Source organism: Carcharhinus amblyrhynchos, chromosome 14, assembly GCF_965287045.1.
Source record: "Carcharhinus amblyrhynchos chromosome 14, sCarAmb.v2.hapA, whole genome shotgun sequence".
NCBI lineage: Eukaryota > Metazoa > Chordata > Chondrichthyes > Carcharhiniformes > Carcharhinidae > Carcharhinus > Carcharhinus amblyrhynchos.
In genome coordinates, this window is record NC_137337.1 from 61,134,434 (window position 1) to 61,153,244 (window position 18,811).

The 18,811-nt window shown below is 40.3% G+C and overlaps 1 protein-coding gene across 1 annotated transcript in view; it reads right to left on the reverse strand.

The window, feature by feature from the left end:
• vps39 (VPS39 subunit of HOPS complex) overlaps positions 1-18,811 on the reverse strand; it is an 81,523-nt gene that overhangs the window by 55,734 nt on the left and 6,978 nt on the right. Inside the window, exons 2-4 of the mRNA XM_080202980.1 lie at positions 16,884-16,949; positions 9,781-9,845; positions 7,403-7,445 (exon numbers count right to left, since the gene is read on the reverse strand). Coding sequence (XP_080059106.1) covers positions 7,403-7,445; positions 9,781-9,845; positions 16,884-16,949 — 174 coding nt within the window. The remainder of the gene's footprint in view (positions 1-7,402; positions 7,446-9,780; positions 9,846-16,883; positions 16,950-18,811) is intronic.

Below are 18,811 nucleotides of genomic sequence, written 5' to 3' on the forward strand. Positions count from 1 at the left end.
CTCGGCTTACATGATCCAAGCTAATTGGAGCAGACATTGCACTCCTCTAAGGCTTGATCTCATTTGCATCTCAGCCACAAGGCCTAGATGCCATTTTAAAAAGACTGCTTCAAATAAAGTTTCAATGTAACGTCATGACTTCAACCAAGCAAAACTATACTTGATCTTAGTCAAAAGGCCCAGACCAATATGATCAGACTTAAGGGGACAGAGAAGACATCACGTGAATTAGCTGGTCAAAGCCATCTGCAACAGAAGGCCTTGAGCTCAATTTTTAGTTTGTGCTGGCTGAAGTGGCAATTAAGGAGCTCAATTAACTTCACCTAAGTTGAGTGTCTATTTCTAATTGCAATCTAATGACTTTGGTTGGAAATGCACATGTGAACATTTGGTGAGGACAGGACTGGGGTCAGGCGTTGTGTAACAAATTCTCATATAATTTACCTATGCATCTAGTTCTTAAGACTGACTAGGGCCCATGCAATTTTATCAGAGCCCAATAGCAGTCACTGTTTCCAGAAGGGAGAAAAAAAAACAAATCAAATGTAAGACTGCCTTCCATCAGAGTCCTGGGCTTCTTATTTTCAATAACATGCAAGTTTAAATATTTCATCACTTTTAATATTCCAAAATTTCATTTAACATACATGTTGTGTTAGACAGTAACCGGCTTGCTTTCCAATATTAAAGGGATAAGTATGAGGGCATGTAAGATAGGACGCTTTAGTTATGTAAGAAGACCTCAGAAGACCTTTCAGAAGTAAAAACAATCCTTACTAGATTAAAGTCATATGCACACAATACCCAAGCTACAACACAGAAACAGACCTTCAGCCCAAACAGTCCCAACTGTTGTTTATCCACATCAGGGGCAAATAGTCCTAATCACACTTGCCTGCCCTATCCCCATAACTTGCACTGCTCTATTCAACTGAAAATGTTGCCTTAGGTTTGACTTCAACTAATAATCCTGGAAGTGACTCCTACAGCCAAACACCCTGCCTTGTGAAGAGGTTCCTGTCTTCAGTATCCAAAACGTTTAATTTTCTATCTATGGTCCCTTATTTCTGACTCATTTTGACTCCTTGGAACATTCTACTCAGTCCCAACTTTTCATAAGTTTAAACACTTCTTTCACAGTGCCCTGTAAACCAAGAACTATCTCAGGTATTATCACCACAATTTCTTACAAAGAACACAAAGGACAAAGAATAACAGTTAAAAGCTGAACCACATTGCCAAGGACAAGTGGTTGAGGCCAGAACACGATAACAGCTTCATTCAGAAACGGCTGAGTGCATGAATGGAAAGCAAGTTAAGTTTAGCATTTTTAAGAAAAACAAAATGATCACTTGGATTGGCTGGAATCAATTTCATCTACTTCATAATATGTTGTAGAGAATAACTTCATACTTTGCAGTATACTGAACTGAGAGTAACTTCATACTTTGTAGTATACTGAACTAGTAAACCTGGTATGTCCATTAAAAAGTTATTGAAATTTGTGATGTTATTTCAAAATATTTAATTACTGAAATGTTTATATGCGTTAATTACCAGGACATGGGTATATACCCATTCCTCGTTTAATACAGCAAATGCGTTTCTAAAAAGCGATGTGCTAAACAAAAATCATTTTCCTGTAAGAAAACGTACAAGGGTGAGGGGTTACTTTCCTGACCTGTAATTTTTACATTGAAAACCTATTGGCTGCCTTGAACCTAATTACCCAAAAATCCTCTTGCTAATTCCAACTTACTAATTCTTAGTAAGTTAAGAACTCTTTAAAAACTTACAAACTCTTTCTTCTTACCACTGATTCCAATCTCCAGCTTGCTGCTTTCCACTTGCTGCCTTCTTTCCTGACCTGCCTCCTCTCCAGCTTCCTGTACCGATACTTTTGCTCACTAGTCCACTGCTTTGCTGCCTCTCCCATTCACCAACTCTCCTCATCATAGAGTCGGAGATTTACAGCATGGAAATAGGCCCTTTGGCCCAATTTGTCCATGATTTTTATAGAACCCCTAAGCTAGTCCCAATTGCCCATATTTGGCTCATATCCCTCTATACCCATCTTACCCATAAAGCTGTCTAAACACTTTTTAAAAGACAAATCGTACATTCCTCTACTATCATCTCTGGCAGCTTGTTCCAGACACTCAACACTGTGTGTGAAAAAACTACCTCTCTGGACCCTTTTGTACCTCTCCTCTCTCACCTTAAAACTACGCTCTCTAGTTTTGGACTCCCCTACCTTTGAGAAAAGACATTGACCATCTAGCTGAACTATGCCCCTCATTATTTTACAGACCTCTGTAAAATCGCCCCTCCACCTCCTACGTTCCAGAGAAAAAAGTCCCAGTCTATCCAGCTTCTTCTTATAACTCAAACCATCAAGTCCCAGTGGCATCCTAGTAAATCTCTTCTGCACTCTTTCTATAATGGGGTGACCAGAACTGTATTCCAAGTGTGGCCTAACCAATGTCTTGTACAACTTCAACAAGATGTCCCAACTCCTGTATTCAGTGTTCCGACCAATGAATCTAAGCATGCTGAATGTCTTCTTCACCACTCTGTCCACCTGTGACTCCACTTTCAAGGAGCAATGAACCTGTACCCCAGGATCTCTTTGTTTTGTAATTCTCCCCAGTGCCCTACCATTAACTGAATAAGTCCTGTGCTGGGTTCAATCTACCAAAATGCATCACCTTGCATTTATCTAAATTAAACTCCATCTGCCATTTGTCAGCCCACTGGCCCGACTGATCAAGATTCCATTGCAATCCGAGATAACCTTCACTGTCCACTATGCCACCAATCTTGATGTAATCTGCAAACTGCCTCCTATATTCTCATCCAAATCATTAATATAAATGACAAATACCAGTGGACCCTGCACCGATCCCTGAGGCACACTGCTGGTCACAGGCCTCCAGTTTGAAAAACAACTCTCTACAACCACCTTCTGGCTTCTATCATAAAGCAAGCCAATTTTGTATCCATCTAGCTACCTCACCCTGATCCCGTGAGATTTAACCTAATGCAACAACATACCAAGTGGTACCTTGTAAAGGCCTTGCTAAAGTCCATGTAGACAATATCAACTGCATTGCCCTCACCTATCTTCTTGGTTACCCCTTCAAAAAACGCAATCAAATTTGTGAGACATGATTTTCCACTCACAAAGCCATGCTGCCTGTTCCTAATTAGTCCTTGCGACTCTAAATAACTGTAGATCCTATCTCTCAAAATACCTCCCAACAACTTACACACCACAGATGTGAGGCTCACAAGCCTGCAGTTTCCCTGCAACCCCTTTGAAACAAAGGCACAACATTTGCCAACTGTTTGCTGCTCTTCCACTCACTCTTTCCCATACCTGACCTTCCCATTCACTCTTTCCCTCGCTGTGAGTGAGTGCTAGAGAGGCAGCAAGAAGGTGACATGGGTGAGAGGAGCTGAGTACAAGGGAGGGAAGGTTGGAGAGAAGGAGGTAGTGAGAAAGGCTGGGAAAAGAATGGGAAAAACAGGAAAAATGGTGAGTAGAACAGTGTTGGCAGAGGGAAACAATAAAGCAGCACTTTGGGCATGCTTAGTAACCAGTATAAAATGAAAATGGAGGCAGCGCTATTTGGAGCACATCCCTAATTTAAAGAACCCACTAAAACGAAAAAGCGCTTTAGAACGCACTTTAAACTTTATACCTATGCAGGGTATAATTTCACAACTTGCAGATGACATGGAATTCTGAAATATGGTAACCAATAAGCAGGTTTCACTAGGACATTGACAGACCAGAGAAATGTAAAGGCACATTTATTACAGAGAATTGTAAAAATTACTAATTTTAGTAAAAAATGAAGAGATGCAATATAAACTAAGGAAGCGAGGGATCTGGGGATTTACAAACACAAAGTTTTGAAGATGGGAGGACAAGTTCATAAAGAAAGGAAGTTCTATCCTAAATTTTTATAAATTATTGGTTTGGAATGAGTTCACGCTCCATTTTGGACACCACACTTTAGAAAGCTTTGAGCAGAAAGCAGAGGAGATTCACTTGACTACTACCATGGATAAAGGCCCTTCGGTTTTATGGGGAAAGTAGATCAGCTGCAATTATTCTCCTAAGAGTAAAGGTTTAGGGGAGCTTTAATACAGGTGTTCAGCTTTGAGTTTTAATGCAGTAAATAAGGAGAAACTCTTACATTCCCAGGTCAATTAGTAACCAGAAAACACAAACAAAAGGCAAAATTACCAGTTGGGGAAGATTGTGTTTTTTTAATGCAGCAAATTACACTGCCTGTATTGGACCTCTACTTAAAAAGGAAACATTTGCAGGGCTTGGAAAAAAGAGAATCGGACCAATTGGGTAGTTCTTTCAAAGAACTGACACAGACAGGATGAGAAGAATGGCCTGCTTCTGTGTTATATGGTTCCAACTTCTTCATTTTGGGGGATATTCAGTTTTACGGAATACTTAAGATCAGAGCACACTACACACAAATTAATGGGAATAATGTATAGTACAGTTCCCAAAAACTACTGATGCGAAGCAAAAGAGAAAGAACTGTGTAGTCAACATGCCTGATTACAAGCAATTTTATACAATGAGCATAACATGGAACAGCTGTGATACTGGAATGGAACATAAAAATTAATATTCCATGAATGGCATACAATAATGCCACTGACAATACAAAATACACAAAACCATGAGATATCACTTGCCTGGCATAAAATATTCTGGAATATTACAGCAAAATCAGTACTTCCTAACTTCGCAAAAATATTTTAAAAAGGTTTGTGATTTCTCAGTTGGCAAAAGTGGTGTTTAATCCACAGGAGAACTTAAATCAACTAGTGGAACAGAATCAAAATGATTTTAACTCTTAATCAGATGTACATAATTACAATAGATGCACATAAATATTTCAATGCTATATCCAATGTACACACAAATCCCATTTTAATCATGCTAATGGAGCAAGTATCAGTTACAAGTCCATTCAGCATATTCAGAATGCATATTCCATCACTGCACTCTCTTTAGAATCCTGCTCTTTATCATACCCAGAAAAGATACTCCATCTTTACATGCTCCTTAATAATCACTTTATAAATTGTACTTAGAGCAGATACACAATCTCTGGATCTTTCGTAATAACTTACTCTATCACTCCACTCAGTAAGTATAGACTATTCCTTTAGTACTGTGTCTAAAACGAACATTTAAACATTTAAATCTCCTTTAAATTTGTAGTAATCACGTTTTTCTCAAACAAAAACACCCGTGACTTCACTATCCCAGCCATTAAGATGAATTATGCTGCTTCAGTAATAGGGATTGTTGTGTACAGACAAAATGGCACTGATAATAAAACAAACTGCTACAACAGATCATGCACAAGAAACATGACCCAGATACATTTCTTAAAGGCACAGCATCATCACAAGCATTTCTTAAAATCTATTTCTTTGACCAAGCTTTTGATCATCTGATCCAACATCTCCTAGTGTGGCTCAGAGCCGCATAGAACAGTACAGCACAGTACAGGCCCTTCAGCCCTCAATGTTGTGCCGAGCTATGTCCAAACCCAAGATCAAGCTATCCCATGCCCTATCATTCTCGTGTGCTCCATATGCCTATCCAATAACCGCTTGAAAGTCCCTAAAGTGTCCAACTTCACTATCACAGCAGGCAGTCCATTCCACACCCCAATCATTCTGAGTGAAGAACCTACCTCGGACACCCCTCCTACATCTTTCACCATGAACCTTATAGGTATGCCCCCTACTAACAGCTACAGCCACCGGAGGAAATTGTCCCTGCATGTCCACTCTATCTATCCCCCTCATCATCTTATAAACTCTATTAAGTCGCCTCTCATCTTCCTCCGTTCTAAAGAGAAAAGCCCCAGCTCCCTCAACCTTTCCTCAAGCTAGGCAGCATCCTGGTAAATCTCCTCTGCACTCTCTCCAATTTTGTGATACTCCTGTGAAGCACTTTGTGATGTTTTATTAAGTTAGAGGCATTATGTAATTGTTTGCAGTTTTTGAATGCAAAAATCAATTATTGCATCTATTCCCATGGCCAAAATAACCAATCAGCTGCTCGAAATAACAAACTCTCTCAAGCACAACAATGCATTATTCCAGAATGCACAGCACAAATAGTTTATTACACCAGAAACATACACGCATTTAAATAGTATGTGCATGTACCACCACTCTAATCTCTTTGGGTACTTTAAGCACTTTGCAATGAATCCAATGCTTGATGCTCAAGGCTTCTTGTCCTTCTCTTGCTAGATTCCTGTTATGAATGTAGGTCTGCCATGGATACATTCTCGGATAATATCAGTTGTTCCTATCAGTGGTCTGGGTATCATACTTGATGGATTTTGTTTCAAACTGCCCCTTATCTTTGAAGGTAGCTCAGGCTGACAAAGGATGAGATCACTTAAGATGCTTAAATTGTTAGACTTAAGTCAGCATACCAAGTTTTAATTATGATAAATTCACTTGGCTCAACACAATTTATCTCCATAACACAATAATGAAAATGCTATGTTTTCACATCTCACCATGTCATCTAGCCTGCATGAGACAAGAAGGGTAAGGATTTTCTGGACACACTCACCCCAAGATCAGAAAATCCCACCCAAGGTCAATGGAACTTTGCATGGTCCGTATCCTGCTGGCTACAATTCCTGTGGCGGATGCAATGGGAAAATTCTGCCTGAGGACTCCAAACTTCTTTTTATGCTTTTCATCTCAATGAAAGACCCCACAGCTTTTCCCTTGGATTTCCCTTGCAGCAGTCCTGTTTCCAAATTCTGCTTATCTAATTTCTTAGTCCCTACTCATCAACGGTAGCAGAGTACGATTCTGAAGATGGCAACTTTTGGCGGATGGAGTGTGTCAGGGAGAGAAATGAAGCCAAAAGAAGCGAACAGTACAAATATTTGTTTTTTTTTGGATCTTTGCATTCTGACAATTTGAAATAAAGCATCAAGGACATCATTACTTTTTTTTTGCAAAGAAAATCTTGATGAAATAAATTTGGCCATTAAAGTTCATCAGGTAATGATGCATAGATTGTTATATATGAGGGGACTGTTTTATTCCAGAAAGCTAGTTGATTAAGGATCCATCTGCAGCCCATACTTATATACTTTCACATTTATTTACAAAGTTATGTGTTACACCTCTCAACTCAATAACCATAGTTTTAGCCTCCCTATTTTTATAGGGGCTCAGGTTTAATGGCAACCACGTGCTCAACTTTTAAGTACAATAATTAAATTGCGATAAACTAAATTTTCTAAAATTACTGCACTGGTGTAAAAAATTTATGGCTGTGTCCATACTGGTTAAACGTTGATAATTCGTTTTCACTTACCCAAGAGAGAGATTAGTATTTTAAATTGGGATACAACATACAGCTGAAAGACAAAAAAAAATGAAAACATTTCAGGATGGAACTGTGCAACTAACTCACACACATCATGCTTAAATACAACACTATGCTTAGCTACTGACATTAAAGATTCTAGTTTAATTAGACATGTGCATTGTCACATGAGGAAAAGGGAACAATTGAGGAAAGAGGCAAAGCAAATTGATTGAAAGGACTCTCTGGTGATGTTTTGATGCAGTCGACAAGCAATGTGAGGCAAAGCTGCAAATCCCTTCATAAAATGTCAAAAGAAGAAATGTGCATGTGGATGACAGCAAGTTCTCACACAACTAATGCACTAACAATGCTCTTCTGTAAAATGAGATAGGGGAACATTTTGTGTGCGTAATTACATTGTTAATGAAATAATTAAACTTGGTATTATAGTGGCAGTGATTGAGGGCAGGAAATGTTTTAACAACAGCATCATGTTTCGTGAGGGCAAACCAAGAAAATGTAATTATTTCATGTTCTAAACCAGGATTTCTCAAACTTTTCCTGCCACAAAGTCCTCTCGACCTCAAAAGTAACATAGAAAATAGATGCACGAGAAGGCATTTGGCCCTTCAAGCCTGCACCACCATTCGGTATGATCATGCACATTCAGTTTCCCACTCCCACTTTTTCTCCATACCCCTCGATCCCTTTTGCCACAACAGCCAAGTCCAGCTCCGCCTTGAATGTACCCAACAAACTGATCCCAACAGCTTTCTGTGGTAGAGAATTCCACAGATTCACAACTCTAACTGAAGAAGTTCTTCCTCATCTCAGTCCTGAATGGCTTATCCCTTATTCTTAGGCTGTGATCCCAAGTTTTGGACTTCCCCAACTTCAGGAACATTCTTCCCACATCTAGCCTGTCTGCAGTACTGAAGGAACCCATGAGAAACATTTCTTATTGTGCTGAAGAGTCAAAACACAAAAACAATGATTGTTCTGGCATAGTGCAATAGATGCAATTAGCAAAAACGTATTTTATAGGAGTTTTTTTCTATTACTTATACATTTACTATAATTTACTCACAGACCCACCTCCCTCCCGCCACTCCCCACCTTGTTTCCCTAGGCCCTGATCTCCTCACTCTCAGGCCCTGATCTCCCCCAATTGATACTTTGGCCACTGACTGGATGAGCTGGAAATAGCATAAAACTCAAATTGCAGCGATCAGCTTGGCATGCTGCAGACTGCCTTGGAGACTGGAAGCCAGCTAGGGAACCTTGGTTCTAAGCCATAGTGATTGACACAATTTTCATATTGTGGGAATTGATTTCAGAAACAGGGAAGCTTTGTGCGAAATTAGCTGAGCAGACTGGAAGAATAAGGCTCTGTTCAGTGTTAGTTCAATCATTTAACTTACTGAGACACAGGACTTAATTCTCTCACAGTATCTCATTACAAAGCCCATTTTGCAGATGGATCTACACAGCCTTCTGCTCTTAAGTCACACCAGAGGGAAAAAAAATACAACTTCTTTCTTCCCAAGGGAGATACAGTATTAAAAATCATTGAGAAATGAAATTTGGGTGACAAGAGTAACAGCCTGCATTTATTTAATGTCTTTAACGCAGCAAAATATCCCAAGGCACTTCACAGGAGAATAATCACACAACAATTGATACCAACCCAAAGCAGCTATTAGGACAGGCGCTAAATGGTCAAAGAGGTAGATCTTAAGAAGCATCTTAAAGGAAAAAGGGGGAGGGAATTCCAAAGCTTGATACCTAGACAGCTAAGGGAATGGCCAGCAATGGTGGGACAAAGGAAATGGGGCATACATATTAGGCTAAAATTGCAGGATCACAAAACACTTGAAGGGCTGTAGAAGGATACTTGGAAAGGGATGGCTAAACCCTGCAGAAAGTTGAATGAGATAAGAATTTTAAATTTTAAGTATTAACAGACTGGCAGAAGGAATTGTCTGGAAGTTCCAGACCACAAACTCAAAAATTATTCTTGTCCGACATTCCTCTTGCAGGATTTCTTAGCTAACCAGCAAGGTAAGCATCCACCTCTGAATTCTATGATTGTGGGCAGATTCTTCTTGTGAGAACACAGCTTTTACAAAGGTATAGGACAAGCAGTAAGAGAAATCACGAGCACAGAGCATGCTTTAATCAGGATAATGTGCAGCATCTTGGAATGTCAATTATGACACGTTGACAATAAATAAATACACCACTGTCAGTTATTGTTTTCAGAGGAAAGAGTAAAGAATTCAAGAGGAAACGTGAGTGAGCCAAAGTGATGTATTGGAAGATATTCACTACAGGCATCACCGCCAGTTCCTTGCAAATGCTCTAATGAGGAACGCTCCGCATACCTGTTGAATTTTCTTTGAAAAGTTTTTGTTGGACTTTTCTAGTAAGACTTCAAACCTGTTGCTACCTGTTAAATAAAAGAAAAAAAGACTTACAAAAGTCAGATTTCAAACATACTAACAATAATTTCTTAACTTCCTAGTTGTATCTAAAGTATTTGAGCCTTGCTGGAATTATGTCCCTGCCTTAATGATTAGATTCTGATCTATGAGCAAGATCTAGAATTTCCACTTTTTTATCCTGATTTCAAACAGTGCAATTTACCCAATATTGGGATAACCAAGTGCAAAAGATTTCAGAATTCTGAATGCAAATTGTGCACAGTGCAACTGAACTTCACTTCTCAAAAATGCAGAAACTGTGCCCAAGTGAGCAACTCTATCCCACCTGACGTTTTTCTTTTAAATATGGAATTAGCACTGCTACTAGGATTTTGGTAAATAGTAAGATATGGGATCCTCATTATTTATTATGTTATTTAAACTGCACCGTTATTATAGATTTATCTTTGTAAACTGTGTGTTTGGACAGAGTATTCTCAATTATGCAAAATCTGCGAGAAGTAGAGGTAACTATAGAACTATCATAGTGGTGGGAGTAAACACAATTTAAGATGAAGAATTAAAAGTAAACGTGAGAAGTATAGGTACAATTATTAAAAAACCTTTTGTTTAAAGTAAAAATTACATGGGTGACATTCTATTTGGACCTCTACCGCTCCAGTGATACCACGGATCAGAAATATTCTGCGCCCTAGAGAATCTCCATTCATTTCAATTGGTAGATTCCGACTTTGGAATGGAATAGGAAATAGTCACAAATTTACTCCATATTTTTGGGCAACTTAGGCATGACTTGATCAGCTTTATTCAGTGGCAGGAGATGGCACTGAAGTTCAATTCAACCTTCCATTGTAACAATTCAATCTCTTGCTCTATTGGTATTAATACTGTTATGAAAACTACGCTAACCTCATTGGTGTGGGGAGGGAGAAAGAGATGGGAAGCGGGTAGAGGAAAGAGGAAAATCAGGAACTTCAGCTCCAATAGAATTTGGGGTTTTTGTGCATGCACAGTTCTGCCAAGTTCTTCAGATCCAGAACAGGCCCAACATGCTTACGCATAAAGAAAGTGAAAATAGCACAAAAACCAAGTCAGACGACAGAGTGGAATGTCATGGGGACAGGAAGAGATCCCAAAAGAGTCACAGAGAGGGGATGGGAACAGAAAAAGGTCCCAGTTTAGCTTTTTTAAAAAACAGAAACAGGAAGAAAGTTGCAGGGAATAGACCCAAGACAAGAACGAAACCCTGTGAGGAGGACTTTTGTTGATGTTGTTTGAGTTGGAATGATATTTGGAGAGAATTCCCAGGGTAGATCTTTATTTATTTTTTAGTGTCACAAGTAGGCTTATATTATCACTGCAATGAAGTTAGTGTGAAAATCCCCTAGTCACCACACTCCAGCACCTGTTTGGATACACTGAAGGAGAATTTAGTATGGCTAATGCACCTAATCAGCACGTTTCAGACTGTGGGAGGAAACCAGAGCACCCGGAAGAAATCCACACACACACGGGGAGACCATGTAGACTCTGCACAGACAGTGACCTAAGCCAGGAATTGAACTCGGGTCTCTGGCGCAGTGACACAGCAGTGCTAACCACCGTGCCACTGTGCAAAGACTGGAATTCCTTGTGAGAGAAGCAAAGTTTCAGTGAGATTGGTTGACTCCACGTTTACTGATGTCTAGGTAGGTTGTTGAGAAATCCATAGTCTCTGCCCTGGTCTGTTCCGTGGTTTGTGTGGTGTGGTGTCTTTGACCACAGTTTATCTGTTGATTCACTTGTGCCTCATATGAACCCTGAATGCCAGATATTGTAAATTGTTTTATCTGACTTTGGGTAGAAATGTTTATTTTTGTTTGTTCAAAACCTGTGAAATCTTTTGGCTTTATTCTCTGAGCAAGTGTCTTAAATCTCAAACTTTTGTCTACTATAAAACAAGACACTATTGGTCTGTAACTGAATCTTACCAAAAACTAGGGGTCTGGTCAAAGATCATAACCATACTTTGGAAACAATCAACAGCCACAAACATGATTTGATTTTGATTTGATTTATTATTGTCACATGTATTTCTATACATTGAAAAGTATAGGTTCTTGCATGCTATACAGACAAAGTGAAGGAGAGGGTGCATAATGTAGCGTTACAGTCATAGCTAGGGTGTAGTGAAAGATCAACTTAGTATACGGTAGGTCCATTCAAAAGTCCGATGGCAGCAGGGAAGAAGTGATAGGCAGAGAAACCAAGGACCAGAGCCAGATAAGGAGCGAATAAAAAAAAAGTAAGAAATGGAAAAGAAATGTTAAAAGTGCCCATGTTAAGGTTTGTACCTGAATGTTCAGACCATTTGAAACAAAATGGATGAATTAGTTGCATAGATTGATGTAAATGGGTATGATATAGTTGGCTCCAAGGTGAGCAAGGATGGTAACTAAACATTCAGGGCTATTCAATGTTTAGAAAGGATAGATGGAAAGGAAAAGGTGGTGGAGTTGCATTGTTGATTAAAGATGAAATTGAAATGATATTGAGCCAAGATAAAGCATAGAAGATGTAGAATCTGTATGGGTTGAGTTAAGAAACAAGGGGCAAAAACATTGGTGGGGTGGTGGGAGGGATACACACTACCAAACTGCAGTGGTAATGTTGGGAAAAGTATGAGGAAATTAGAGATGCATGTGAAAGGAACATTTGAGATTATGGACAAATTTAATCTGTATCCAAGATTAGGAGAGTCAAATTAATCACAATAGAGAAGGAATTTCTGGAATGCAAACGGGATGGTTTCCTGGAGCAATACGTTGAGGAACCAACAAGGGAGCAAGCCATCTTGGACTGGGTGTCATGCAATGAGAGGGGATTAGTTGGCAATCTAGTTGTGAGAGGACCATTGGGGATGACTGACCTTAATATGGCAGAATTCTTTGTCAAGGTGGATAATGATGTAGTTAATTCTGAGACCAGGGTCCTGAATCTGAATAAAAGTAACAATGATGGGATGAGGCATGAATTGGCCATGATGGAGTGGGAGATGTTACAGAAAAGAAAAAGTGGATAGATAATGGCAGGCGATTAAAGAATGAATAGGTGAACTCCAGAATTGATTTATTCCTGTTTGGTGCAAGAGTGGTAAGGTAATTGTGGCAAAACCTTGGCTTACAAGGGAAATTTGAGATAGTATCAGATTCAAGGAAGAAGCATTCAAATTGGCAAGAAATAGCAATAGGCCTGACAAATAAGGGAAAAAGAGAGATGAAAGTAAGCCAGCAGGGAACATAAAAATTGACTGTAAAAGGCTACAGATATGTAAACAGAACAAGATTGACAAAAACAAATGCAGGCCCCTTATAGACAGAAACAGGAGAATTCAAACCGGGGAATAAAGAAATGGCTGAGGAATTGAATTTGCACTTTGCTTCAGTCTTCACAAAGGAAGTCATGAATAATCTACCAGGAGTGCTGAGGGAAATATGTTTTAGTGAGGAGCTGAAAGAAATCTGCATTAGTAGAGAAATGGTTTTGGGGAAATTTATGGGATTGAAGATGGATAAATCCCCAGGTCCTCATAATCTTCATCCCATAGTACTTAAGGAAATGGCCCTGAAAATAGTAGAGTCTGGAACAGTTCCTACATAATGGAGGGTAGCAAATGTAAGCTCGCTATTCAAAAAGGAACGTCGAGAGAAAACAGATAACTATAGACCAGTTAGCCTAATGTTGGTACTGGGGAAGTTGTTCGAGTCTATTATCAAGGATTTCATAACTTGGCATTTGGAAGCTGTGATATAACCAAAGTCAGCATGGATTTACAAAAGGGAAATCATGCTTGACGCATCTATTTTCTGAGGATATAACTAGTAGAGTTAATCGAGGAGAACTAATCGATGTGGTTCATTTAGACTTTCAGAAGGCTTTTGACAAGGTCTTATATAACAGGCTAAAGTACATGGGATTGCGGGTAATGCCTCGAGATTGATAGAAAGCTGGTTAGCAGATAGGAAGCAAAGAGTTGGCAGAAATGGCTCTTTTTCTGAGCGGCAGTCAATAACTAGTGGGGTTCCAGAGGGATATGTGCTAGGACCCCAACTGTTCACATTATATATTAATGATTTGGAAGTGGGAACTAAATGTTTCATTTCCAAATTTGCAGATGATACAAAGTTGGGTGGGAGGGCGAGCTGCGAGGAGAATGCAGAGATGCTTCAGCATGATGTGGACAGACTGAGTGTGTGGGCATCTGCATGGCAGATGCTGTATAATGTGGATGAAAGGTTATCCACTTCGGTAGCAATAATAGGAAGACAGATTATTACTTGAATGTGTGTAAATTGAGAGAGGTGGATACTCAACAAGACTTGGAGTCCTCATGCAGCAGCTGCTGAAAGTAAGCACACAGGTACAGTAGGCAGTAAAGAAGGCAAATAGTCTGTTGGCCTTCATAGCAAAAGGATTTGAGTGTATGGATAGGGATGTTTTGTTGCAATGGTGAGGCCACACCTGGAGTACTGAGTGCAGTTTTGGTGTCCTTATCTGAGTAAGGATTTCCTTGCTATAGAGGGAGTGCAGCAAAGGTTTACTGGGCTGATTCCTGGGATGGCAGATCTGTCATATGAGGAGAGACTAAGTTGGGTAGGATTATATTCATTGGAATTTAAAACAGTGAAAAGGGATCTCATAGAAACTTATAAAATTCTAACAAAGTTGGACAGGGCACATTCAGAAAGAATGTTCCTAATGGTGGTGAAGTCCAGAACTAGTGGTCATAGTGTGAGGAAAAGGCATAAGCCATTTAGAATTGAGAAATTTCTTCACCCAAACGGTGGTGAATGTGTGGAATCGTTGTCTGATTTCAAGAAGAAATTAGATATAGCTCTTGGGCTAACGGGTTCAAGTGATAAGGAGGAAAGGGGGGATCAGTATATTGAATTCAACGATTAGCTGTGATCAAAATGAATAATGAAGCAGGTTTGAAGGGCCGAAGACCTGCTCCTGCTTCTGCTTTTATGTTCTATGTTTCTATATTTCTATGGGATGAAGGAGTACAATATCAAGGGTAGGAGTCTTAGCAGTGTTGAGGAGCAAAAGGACCTTGGGGTCTGGGTTCATAGGACTCTTAAATTGGTCTCGTAGGTGGAAGATGTGGTCAAGAAGGCGTATGGTGTTCTGGCCTTCATTAATCGAGGGACTGAGTTTAGGAGTCAGGAGGTAATGCTGCAACTTTACATGACCCTTGTCAGACCCCACTTGGAGTACTGTGCACAGTTCTGGTCACCTCACTGCAGGAAGGATGTGGAAGCTATTGAGAAGGTGCAGAGGAGATTTACATGGATGTTGCCTGGATTGGAAGGCATGCCTTATGAAGATAGGTTGAGGGAGCTAGGGCTCTTCTCCCTGGAGACGGAGGTTGAGATGCGACCTGATAGAGGTTTATAAAATGTTGAGAGGTATAGATAGGGTGGATTCTCGGAGGCTATTTCCCAGGGCTGAAATGGTCGCTACGAGAGGACACAGGTTTAAGGTGCTGGGGAGCAAGTACAGAGGAGATGTTAGGGGTAAGTTTTTCACTCAGAGGGTGGTGAGTGAGTGGAATCGGCTGCCGTCGGCGGTGGTAGAGGCAAACTCGCTGGGGTCTTTTAAAAGACTTCTGGATGAGTACATGGGATTTAATGGGATTGGGAGTTATTGATAGTTCTATGGCCTGATAGATATGGATATGATCGGCGCAACTTGTGGGCCGAAGGGCCTGGTTGTGCTGTAGTGTTCTATGTTCTAAGAAGCTGTTCTTGTGTCAGTTGGTACGTGACCTCAGATTTCTGTATCTTTTTCCTGACAGAAGGTGGGAAAGAGTATGTACTGCGTACGTGGGGTCCTTGATTATGCTGTTTTTCTGAGGTAGTGGGAAGTTTAGGCAGAATCAATGGATGTGAGGCTGGTTTACATAATGGACTGGACTTTATTCACAACCTTTTGTAGTTTCCTGCAGTCTTGGATAGAGCAGAAGACACACTAAGCTGTGACACACCAAAGAAAGCATTCTTTCTGGTTGTATCTATAAAAGTTGGTAAGAGTCAAGCAGACATGCCAAGTTTCCTTAGCCTCTTGAGCAAGTAGGGCTTTCTTAAATATAGCGTCAGCATGGAGGGACCAGGGCAGGTTGGTGGTGGTCTGGACACCGAGAAACGCGAAGCTCTCAACAATTTCCATTTCATCGCTGTTGATGTAGACAGGGGCATGTCCTCCACTATGCTTTCTGAAGTCAATGACTATCTCCTTCGTTTTACTGACATTGAGGCAGAATTACTGTTGTCACACCAATTCATTAGGTACTCTATCTCTTTCCTGTATTATGTCTCATCATTGTTTGAGATTTGACCCATTACAGAGGTGTCATCGGCAAACCTGAAAATCAAGTTGGAGGGGAATTTGGCCACACAATCACAGGTGTACAAGGAGTATAGTAAGGGGCTGAGGACACAGCCTTGTGGGGCACTGGCGTTGAGGATAGTCATGGAGGAAGTATCGTAACCTATCCTTACTGACTGCCATCTGTGGGTCAGGAAGTCTAGGATCCAGTCACAGACGAAGGAGCCGAGTTCTAGGCCACGGAGTTTGAAAATGAGTTTAATAGGAATAATGGTGTTGAAGGCTGAAGTGTGGTCAATAAATATTAGTCAGACCTAAGTGTCTTTGTTATCTAGGTGTTCCAGGGTTGGATTCAGGGCCGGGGGATGGCATCTGCTGTGTACCTGTTGCGGCGACTGTAATTTGCAGCACTTTCCAGTGCAGACTATCTTATTCCAGCGCATCCTTTAATGACAATTCATTTTAATTGATGCTTTCTTTATATTCGTAGATTTCAAATCAAGTACGTTGTGCAAAGGAATGATCTGGGTGGAAGAATGAGGTGATGCAATAGGTTTTCCCACATCTGCAATTCATTGTTTCTGAATGAGGAACAATCAGCAGGAAATCCTACACAAACAGCTAAATGAAAATATTATTCAAATGACACAAACTTGGGAGTGAAATGGTCTACTTGCCTAATTCCTTCTTGATCCTGTAGAGAAGCAGGTGTCCTGGCTTGGTGCCAACAAGAAGCCAATCCTCTGAGGGGAAAAAAATAAAAGATAACAGGGTTGAGTTATCTGTTAAGTGTTCAAAGTTAGAAAATATTTGAAAAAAATAGTCTACAAAGAAATCCAGGCCTGAAGTGCTCACTTACAGCTGTGCTGTTGCTTGGGTTCAGTACTATAATCATGCATTTTTAGTGAATGAGCAATGCTCCCTCTGAGCTGCACAGTGTGCAACAACCCAGAGGTTCCCATGCACATTCTGTGTTTTTAGAATTTATTAGTGGCACAAGTAGGCTACGATGATGTTACTATGAAGACCCCCTTGTTGCCACACTCTGGCGCCTGTTCGAGTACACAGAGGGAGAATTTAGCATGGGCCAACCAGCACATCTTTCAGACTGTGGGATGAAACCGAAGCACCTGGAGAAACCAACACAGACACAGGGAGGATGAGCAGACTCCACACAGACAGTGATCCAAGCCGGGAATTGGGTCCCTGGCGCTGTGAGGCAGCAATGCTAACCACTGTGCCACCATGCCGCTCCCAGTACTTCAGTCCAGTGCTTTACTGCAAATAGAGTTTGTGGTTTTTGTCCAGAGTTTAAAACAGAGTCCATAATTTTACCACTGGTTATTTCAAAGTGCAAATGACAATTGGTGTGAAAATTTCAAAGTCACGAGTTGACTGCAACCCTAGCTGCAACATTTTGCAACATACAAAGACAACTAGAGATTGACAACAAATACAGATTTTACCAGAACCTTCCACATCCTGACATGAATAACAAAAAATGGGGCCACTCAAATTCATTTCAAAAGCGGGACCTTTCACTAGCGTCATTCATGGCTCAGTTTTATCACTTCTTGTTTGGTCAGAATGCCCCAGGTTTAAGTCCCCTACAATAGAGAATTGAGCATCTAATCACACTTCAGAGTTATTTCTTCTAGATAGTCAGAAGACTTTGGGAAGTCAGCAGAACTCACAGAATATCAACCTCCAATCTACTCTTGTAGACACAGTATTTGTGTGGCTTGTTTGATCAAGTTTCTGATCAGTCAGAACCCCCAGAATGTAACTTGTAGGAGGTTCAGTGATGGTAATGCCATTGAATGGTGTGTGTGTGTGTGTGTGTGTGTGTGTGTGTGTGTGTGTGTGTGGTGGTGGCGGCGGTGGAGGAGTCAGCATCTGAAAACAAAGACCAGTCTTCCCACTATATAACAACAAGTCTTCCCACTATATAACAACTGATACAAAATGGGGCAAGTGCCAATGTTTTATTAATTAAATTAAGATTTAATGACAATTGTATTAAGGTTACGAAACAAACAATGGGTATTTGTACATCTAGAAATGGGGATGGCTGGGAGTCTGGGTGTGGGGTTCCTCAATTGTAAGCTGGAATGTTTCATCAGCCCCAAAACATTTTGATTAAATTTTCTTTAAAAAGAGTAGGATCTGAGGGCACAGCCTCAGAATAAATAAAGGGATGACTCTTTAGAACCGCGATGAGGAGGAATTTCTTTAGCCAGAGGGTGACGAATCTACAGAATTCATTGCCACAGAAGGCCATGGAGGCCAGGTCATTGAGTATATTTAACACAGAGATAGATAGGTTATTGAATGGTGAGGGGATCCAAAGCTTATGGAGAAAAGGCAGGAGAATGGGGTAGAGAAACTTATCAACCATGATTGAATGGCAAAGCAGGCTTGATGGGCTGAATGGCCTAATTCTGCTCTTATGTGTAATAGTCTAAGATTTTGTCTTTTATTACAATACCCCTTTAAAAGGGCTGCTTCGTTAGTCAATTAGTTTATTTTATTGGATTACTATTGCTTTAAAAAAGAGAGCCAATGGAGCGCTGAAGCAATGTTGATTCCCTTAACAATCAATAAC